Source organism: Tasmannia lanceolata, unplaced genomic scaffold (genome assembly GCF_043159265.1).
Source record: "Tasmannia lanceolata isolate RefF3 unplaced genomic scaffold, GAP_Taslan_0.1 ptg000003l, whole genome shotgun sequence".
NCBI classification, from domain to species: Eukaryota; Viridiplantae; Streptophyta; class Magnoliopsida; order Canellales; family Winteraceae; genus Tasmannia; species Tasmannia lanceolata.
In genome coordinates this window covers 59,624,290-59,633,303 of record NW_027518680.1, presented here as the reverse complement: position 1 = coordinate 59,633,303, position 9,014 = coordinate 59,624,290, and the positions used below count along the sequence as shown (strand labels likewise).

The window sequence follows — 9,014 nt, the reverse complement described above, 5'->3', positions numbered from 1 at the left end:
CACCTCAAGATTGATGGGTAGGGCCCACCAACTCTACGCAGACCCATGCATAAGGTTTGGCCCACCATTTTACAGCTATGTTTTGATGCGTGGGGCCACCATTTTACACCCATGCATAACATGGGCCAGGAATGCTAGTTTGTCTATATCCATACCCTAAGGGGCCGTTTGGATACGCGGATTTTAGAATCCAGGTTTTTAGTTTGAATACAGTGTAAAAGAGGGTTCATGATCAAGCTGCTGTATGCTGTCCCGGCAGACAAGAATTCTAAAATCCGCGTATCCTAACTGCCCCTAAATTTCTTTTCACCCTGGAAGACAAGAATTCTCCTGCAACCGTCTTCTCTGTTTTAAAGCAAGACACTTCAATGGCAGACTGTGGTCCAGCATATCGCATGTTCCTCTGTTTTAGTTGTATCACACCATTCTCTCTGGGTATGCATGGAACTTGACACCACTGAACTTAGAATATCACATGTTCCTCTGTTTTTTAGTTGAAAAAAATAACATTGTTCCTCTGTTCTAGTCCATAAGGAAGCAAATTGTATCACACCATTCTCTCTGTGTATGTATGGAACTTGGCACCAGTGAACTTAGAATGAATTCTAACCAGCGCAGTCACGCAAGTGAGGTTCCATTCTTTTATTCTGCTGGTCATCTTAAACTGTTCATTGGACTCTCCGGCACGGCGAACTGCTAATCCTAATCACCAACCATGGCTTGCAAATGGCAATGGTCATAGAATATCATTGGGCATGGCATCTTGTTTGAATTGTTACAAGTAATGAAAGAAGTTTTAAAAGTAAGAAGATAGGTATATGGTGTCTGAGCTTATTTTCAGAGTGAGGACCAGGAAGTGAATGATTTGAATGATTGAACAACTGGTCCCATCTGTATTGTGCCTGCCCTTTTCTTTCTCTTTCTTTCTTTAGGTCCGTTTGAATGCACATTAAGTAGAAGTAGAATGATACCATTTTCCTAGTAAAATTCCTGTTTACTTTTCCTTTCCTCTGGACATGGGAAGTAAGGCTCTTACAAAATTCCTCGCAGACAAGTAGATTGAGTACGACCACCAAATGTACCTGTGAAAGGGAAAATGATGCCATTTTACTTTCTTTCCCAGGAAAATGCTATTTTGGTGGCAACCAAATGGGATTTGGCATCATATTGGGCATGTTTTCCATGAGGATAGAACAGCCCTTGTATATCAGTATATGGTATAAACTAAGAGGAAAGTGTTTCTGAGCTCGAGCTCAGAAACTCATGTGGGCCCACATTTTTTGGGTGATCCAAAGCATTCATTTGAAAGGCCCTTACATGGATAGGGTGTGTATCAAAAATCAAGTCGTTAGGATCATCCTAACCCATCCAAAAGTGGAGGGAAAATGGACAGATATTGTTTCTTTATGGATCTGCGCAATTTTCCCCTCTACAAATGGATGTGTAGCTCCCATCTTTTGGGTTGGTCATTACATCAGGATTTTTAATATCAAGGAGTTTTGAAAAGAGATACGGGTTAGTCATCTTTTTTAAGCACTCTAAAATGCATTGTTAGTCGCAAGTTTCCTAACACAAGTGACTTTGCGCCCCCATGGACTTTAAGTAATCTGCATGAAGTTCACCTGAATCAGGTGGAACTTTAAATTTGTAGTCCTTCTCTCCACTCGTGAGGTCGGACAGCCTATTGATCCGCTCAACAATTGATCTTTGTGGTCCTTTATTTTAAGCATGAAGTCCGCTCAACATGGGGCCAGGATCATGAGTCCCCTCATGATGGATTATAAGATCAATGTTCTTGATCACACCTACATGTCCCCATGTGGGACACAAAATTAATCTAAAAAACTATGGTTTATATTCATCAAGAAAATCTCTAGAAATTGAAGTGTTGGATTCAATTAACATATCAAAATTCATAATCAAATCCTATCATATAAATAGGCAAAAAAAAAAGTAGAAATCTTCATCAATTAAAAGAGGAAAATATGGGAAACCCACTTGAAGCTCATCACCAATTTACACAGCAGAAGAAATAGTCATCCGCTTCTAAGGTCTTTGTTGGGGTTCCCCACGCAAAACCAAATAGTCTCACATCGGATAAGTGAAATGGATGGGGATGGGTTATAAGGGAATGGGCACTCTCCCTCTAATGGCTAGCTTATAAGGGTGAGTTCTACCTGGTTAAATTCCCAACAGTCTTAATCCGATGACAACAGCCTACTGGCATTTCTTGTTAGGCACTAACTTTTCCACTTTCAAATGGTAGCACTTTCAGCCTCAAATGAGCAAAAAGTGTTGATTTTTCCTTCTAAACATAAGCTTATCTTCAAACAAGTTTGATATAGGCACTCACTAACTTTCCCTCCACTTTTAAAAATCACACGTGAAAAATTCACTTGTTATAACTTATAAGTTTCACTTCGATTTCCTTCCTAGGAAAACAACCAAACAGAGTCCAGAAAAATGATATTTCCTCCCCTTTTCTAGTTTTTTCAACAAAGTTTTTATATGGTGCCCGAACGTCTAGTAAGAGGCTACTGTTGGATCAAATATCAAGAATGGTACTTCCATCGTATCACCTCCACCTTCACAAGATGCTACTGTTGGATCAAATATCAAGAATGGTACTTCCATCGTATCACCTCCACCTTCACGGGACTTGACGGTCGGCCACCATATAATTTCTCTTTTCAACATTACCTGTTTGTATTTCCTAAAAATGCCTGCATTTCCATACCATGTTGTCTTTTCCTAATATTAAAGTCATTTTTAAGAAAAGACAAACAAAAGGAGGTGAAATTCCTAGAATGGTGGAAGTATCATTTCCCATCCCGCAATGACAATACAAATTTACACATACAAATGGTAGGCAAATTAGCAACCAACCTGTAGCAAACTTTATATATATATACAAGATTGGCTTTCAAGTAACCAAAATCCAGACAGCCGCAGTGACAAACTACTACTAACAGAAAAAAAAAAAAAAAATTCATCTTAAAATCCTAAACACACAAATTTTCATCTTAAAATCCTAAACACACTCCTTACTTTCCTGTCTCGCTCGTTCTTTCTTTTCTTATCTTGGGTCCATGGGAAAGATTATCTTAGACTAGAAAATCCAACTCAGATCAGTAGAAAGTAATTCATTTACTATGATTTACTCATTGGGTACGAAGAAATCGAACCTGACATCAACAGAGCCAGACTCTTCTCCTCTATCTTTGTACTCGATACTCGTTATTCCCCTGTAATCCTCATCGTAATCTTGGTACTCAGCCTTCACACGCTTGACAGGGACGGTTACAGAGTACACAGTTCCAAGGTCCGGATCCGTAGAGACACTTAGCTGAATTTTGTCCTGTGAATCTATCTCAACAAAATCTGATAAAGCACCCACAATGTTGCTCACAATCTTTTGCTTAGCTTCATCACTAACCTCACATCTATCAGAAAAGAGGATCATCTTTAGTCGTTGTTTGGCAATATTTGCATTGGAGCTCCTTCTTGTGGTTCTTGATGGGAATAATATTTTCCAGGCCAAGCTTAAACGCTCTACGAAGCTCATGTTAACAGCGTCAAGGAGGAAGCCCTCGGCTTCTTTATTTATAGTTCTGGCTGAGAGCTTGTCACTGGCAATCCCGAGACATTGTTGGTGTCGTCTATTATGACCTTCAAATTCATTATATGGTCTTTTGGGCATAATCTCAAGGACTTTAGATCCTCCAGTATGGAAACCACTAAATCCTACCTGCTCATTGAAGAAGAGAGTAGAAGAGAAAAGCTTAAGGAGATATCAATAACATAACCAATGAGATCAGTAACATAATAAATATGGACCAATAAGAGTTGCAGTATACGATAAGTATGGAAATAATGCCAGAGTGTAAAAATATGTTTGCACAATGAAATCCTAAGTGTCTGGATGGAAAAGAATCATAAATCATAATTTTGTTATTTTCTAACTGATAAGAACATGCAAAACAGTTAAATTTCAGGAAACAAGAGCTATGGGAAAATTAAGATAATTTTAACAATTTAAATTTTTGTCAATTTATAACGTTAGGCGGTATCTTTTACGGAGTAAAAGGAACTAGATCCAAATGAATAACATGATCAAGGTATGATTTTGGCCCAAGTTTAATCATGAATCATTTTCCATAAGATTCAAATCAAATAATAAATTTTGAACCACAATTAGTAGGACTTTCAGCAATAAATAATTAACTATCATAGGTATCTTCTAGTAAGGATAACAGCTCTGTAAAGCTCACATGTTCTAGACATCTAACAAATTCAGACTCTGGACATCAGAATCAGCTTATGTATGTGACTTGGCTTTAAAACTACTACAACTCATACCAAGTAGGAAACTGATATTGTCTTGATACAAGCAAGCATAATCAGCCGAAATATTTTCTCCAAAAAGATTTCTTGCAGAAAAGAATACAACAGAACAATTACATGCGGGCATGGGCTGCCCCTCCGTTATAAAGTCTCTATCAGCACTACTTTTGCCAACAAGTCTACCGTCTCCTTTGTCCACTCTGAGCGTATGGCTATAGCAAATATCCTTTCTTCCTGACAGTTTAACAAACTCGTTGATAATGCCCCAATCATCATGGTCTCTCGCATTTCCTAGGCCCCAGTTTACAGTATTTTGAGAACCCCCTTCAACCACGAGAGACCCACTGTTCCAATAGGGCCCGGGAATTAAAATAGGGAAGTGATATATCCACCCCTTTTGATTACTAGGGACACCTAGCGCCAGTGTACGTGACAATCAGGCCCATTGAATTTGCTGACTCATTTTATTTAGACATGATACATCCTCACCAAACACGTGCAATGAATTGATCTTTGGTCTTTCTATGAAAGGCATTCCAAGCGGAACATTGGATTCTAAAGGAGATGGCTGAATTTTGCATCCTTCTCCAGAGTCTGTCCCCTCCCCCTCCCAAAAGGGGGGAGGAGAAAGAACAGACCGAAAAAGGCCTTGGGCCGCAATCAACCAAATGTGACCATCTTCATCTTCTAGAGAATGAAAGAACCCTGCTATGATATGCAAAAGCTGAAGAAAGCTGACAGAATCCAAATCTGAAATTTCTAAGAAAAAACAAACTCCATACTAACCTTCCATTCTCTCAGAGCCAAGGTTTTAAATTTCGGTTTCGGTGTCGGTTTCGGCCACCCCACCAAAATGTTTCGGTTTTGGGCTGAAATCATGTAAAAATATGATTATGATTTCGTTTATTTTTTTAATTTCGACTAAAATGTCTAAAATTTCGGTTATTTCAGTGGAAATTTTAAATTTCGGTTTCGGTGTCGGTTTCAGCCACCCCACCGAAACCGAAATGTTTCGGTTTCGAGCCGAAATCATGTAAAAATATGTTATGATTTCGTTTTTTTTTTTAATTTCGACTGAAATGTCTAAAATTTCGGTGTCAATTTCGGCGATTTCGGTTGAAATTTCAGCTATTTCGGTAGAAATTTTATAAATTTCGATGGAAATTATAGCATTTCGGCTAAGTTATAAATTTCGTTCCGGTCACCGTTCCGTTTTGGCTACTGGAACGGAACGTTTCAGTGTTTCGGCCGTTTCGTTCGGCGTTTGGTTCGAAACTTTTCGTTCCGCTCCAGCGAGGGGAATTTTTTTTTTAAAATAATAATTAAAAATATGAAAAAAATCTAGTGGGTATAGTGAATTTTTTGGAATTTTTTGTTCAGCTCCGGCGAGGGGAATTTTTTTATTTTTTGCAAAAAGATGAAAATAGCCCTCCCAACAGCACCCCCACGGTCATAAAACGAGGGTAAATACGTAAAATACACTCCCCAACAGCCATAAGGGTATTTCTGTAATTTTTTGGAATTTTTTTTATTTTTTCCAACTTTCCAGCACTTTCCGGCCGGAATAGGGAGTTTCGCCCATTCCGCCCGGAGTTCAGGCCAGATTCCGCCGAAATGACCGGAATGGACCGGAATCCGGACCGGAACGGAAAATATAGGCATTCCGTTCCGGAATCAGGACCGGAACCGGAATTCCGGTGCGTTCCGGCCGGAACGGAACGGAATTGATAACTTAGCATTTCGGTGTATATTTTTAAAATTTCAGTGGAAATTTTGTAAAAAAGTCCAAAAATCACATTTCGGTGAAATTTTGGTAAAATCTTGTAAAGAAATGACTTCATGTGAATTTCATTTAGGTTTGTGCCGAAACCGAAATATTTTGGCCGAAATGAAACGTTTCGGCTGAAATTTAAAACCATGCTCAGAGCATGGTGCAAGACAGCCATAGAAGTAGTGTTCTAAAATGTATAAGATAGGGAATATGGATCGGGCTTGTGGGATTAAGGCTTAGGTACTGCTTTTGGACAATAGGGCCGGTTTATGACTATTGGGGCAGCTTATAACAGTAAAGGAGTTGTTAGGACTGTTTATAATAGTCTGGGGCTTTTAGGACTGGTTTGATGGTACGAGACTGTTAGGACTGTTTTAGGGTAAAGGGTAAGGTGCCCAACGGGTTTTGAACAAGTTATGAAAGTGGTCCAAGATTTGGGTTTACAGTATATGGTTACTTGATCCGTTCGTAGGTGGAGGAGGGCTGTGGTTCTAAAGGTTAAGAAAAAGGCGAGAAGGGGCTGGATGTTGGTCGACGGATTGGAGGGGCGATGAAGGGATTTTCTAGGTGTATAGGGACTGTTGGGTGAGGAAACTGGTGGTCGGCTTTTGAGAGGTGAGGTTGAGGCAGCCGCAGGAGGCAAGGGGGTTGCGGCAATTGGCCATGAGGTTGGGGTTTGTGGTTGGATGGTGGTTGAAGGGACTGAAGTAAAGAAGAAGGTATGGGGTTAGGGATTAGTGAGACTGGAGTCGATGGTTTAAGGGAGTATGGTGAGGAAAAGGGGTGAGGAGAAGGCTAAGGGGGTTTAGGTTAGGGTGAGGGATTTCGGTTAGGTTGTGGTGGCCGGCGACTGGAGGGGAGTATGGAGAGGTGGTAATGGTTGTGAGATTGGGAGAGGGGTGGAGAGGTGGTCGAATGTGGGGGATTGTGGCCAATGGCCGTGAGCTGGGTTGCAGCAAAAAGAAAAACAAAGAAGAGAGAGAGAGAGAGAGAGAGAGAGAGAGAGAGAGAGAGAGAGAGAGATTTACCCATTAGGTATTCTCCTTGACTAGGTAGGTCTAAGCTTGGGTGCAAAGTTCTCTCTTCTTTCTATTGTTTAGTCAATTTATAACATTAGACGGTACCTTTTACTAACTAATGAACTAGATCCAAACGAATAATATGATTGAGGTACGAATTTTGTCCAAGTTTAATCATGAACTATGATTTGTTGACATGGACACGGAGTGTCGGACATGGCAAACTCCCAAAATTTAGAAACGAGGACACGGCTAAACCAGAAACAAGGCCACAGAAAAACCAATAGGATACAGTGAATATGATATTGGAACAAGAGTTTGCTTAGGGTTTTAGGTTTAGGAGAGGGGATATAACAACAAATATTAGAACAAGAAATAAAAGAAGAGTTTATAATATAAGAACAGTTAATAATAAGACGTAAACACAATATTCAATAATTGAATAGAATGTCACACTTGACACAGCACAAAAATGTGTCGAAACACCCACATTAAGCCTAACACTTCTAGCGATATATTTACAAGTGTCTAAAGGAGTCTCGACACATGTGGACACGGGTGTCGTGTCGGACACGACACGTGTGTCAGCAATAAAAAACGGTAACTCATAATGCTGTCAATAAAAACGGTTATTAAGTAGTAGAGCAAGCGTGAGGATATTGTTAACTTACCAACTTCTCTAAAAGCTTAAGCTGTTAGAGAAAGGCGTTATTTATCTTTTATACTTTAACAGATATCATTCCCCTTAGATAATTGCGGTAACTAATCTGTCAGTTAAAAAAGAAAACTATTGCAAATAAAATAAACCTAATATTACGGTGTGACCTATGATCTGCTCTCTGCCTCTCCTCCCCGCGATGATCATATTTTTCCTCTCCTCCGGCAACTATCCCATCATCTTCTTCCTCTCCTCCAGCGACGATCGTCTTTTCCTACAAGGTTAGTATGCGATCTTCTTTTCTCGATTCTTTGTTTCCTCTTTCGTTTCTTTCTTCTTTTTTTGAAGAAAATATGCTTCTTGATTATTAAAGATCATTGTTGTTTCTTTTCATGAATGCCTAAGAATGCCAGACCCCAAACCTAGTAAACCTAACTTTCTAACCCTGTTTTTTGTAGATATGTTGTCTAACCCTATTTTTGTCTTCCTCAGAACTGCAATGCAGTTTCTGCAAAAAAAGACAAAAAAGGAAATAATCATTAGTCAAGTTAAGATGCTTTTGATTCCTTAATCTTGACTTCTAATCAACATCTACAAAAAGAAAACACCCAGAAAATAAAAATGCAGAATTGAGAAGAACAAAGCACTGTCTCTTTAAAGGACCCAAAGGTGATAGAGACTAAAAAAAAAACCCTAATGGAAAATGTGCTAGCAAGCTAGGGTTTTACTCGAATCATGGATCTGTTTTATACAGATGAAGATCCAAAGACAACAACAGTTACATGGAAAAAAATGAAATAAAAATACCCTATAAATTATACATTCAAATACTAGCAAAAGACCTAATATCTATCAATCAAGATAAATACAAAATAAATAAAACCCAGATGGGAAATGAACATTTATATAGCTAAGAAACTTCTTATTCTTGAATCTCTTGTTCTAAGAGTAAAATTAGAAGGAATCCCAAAAAAAACTGCAACTTAAAATGTGATAAAAATAGAGAAAATGAAGAGAGAGAAAGAAAAAAAAAACAGACCTTTGAAGGAGTGAGGTGGGTTCGAAAGAGGTGCGTAGGATAAGAGCTGAGTGTAGCAGAAACACTCAAATCTCCCAAAATCACCATTTTTCAGTGAGCTCGAACTGAGCATTCCCCTCTTTGGGAAAACATAAGAAAGAAGAGTGGTATAATTGTTACTGTTGCATATAAGACTGGATATTT

The 9,014-nt window shown here is 38.9% G+C and overlaps 1 protein-coding gene across 1 annotated transcript; it reads right to left on the bottom strand.

Annotated features, from left to right (window-relative positions):
- Nucleotides 1-3,010: 3,010 nt before the first annotated feature.
- MINE1 (homologue of bacterial MinE 1) lies at nt 3,011-8,988 on the bottom strand. Its single transcript, XM_077374595.1, has 2 exons — nt 8,832-8,988; nt 3,011-3,748 (listed from the first exon to the last, which is right to left on the bottom strand). The coding sequence occupies exons 1-2, from the start codon at nt 8,916-8,918 to the stop codon at nt 3,158-3,160; spliced, it is 678 nt and encodes a 225-aa protein (XP_077230710.1). The 5' UTR covers nt 8,919-8,988; the 3' UTR covers nt 3,011-3,157.
- Between the last annotated feature and the right edge of the window lie 26 nt (nt 8,989-9,014).

Bases quoted from the DNA above. Each gene is read 5' to 3' on its own strand.
- MINE1 (XM_077374595.1), bottom strand. From the start codon at position 8,918: ATGGTGATTTTGGGAGATTTGAGTGTTTCTGCTACACTCAGCTCTTAT. The intron at 3,749-8,831 runs GTCTGTTTTTTT...TTCAATGAGCAG, and splicing joins CCCACCTCACTCCTTCAAAG to GTAGGATTTAGTGGTTTCCA.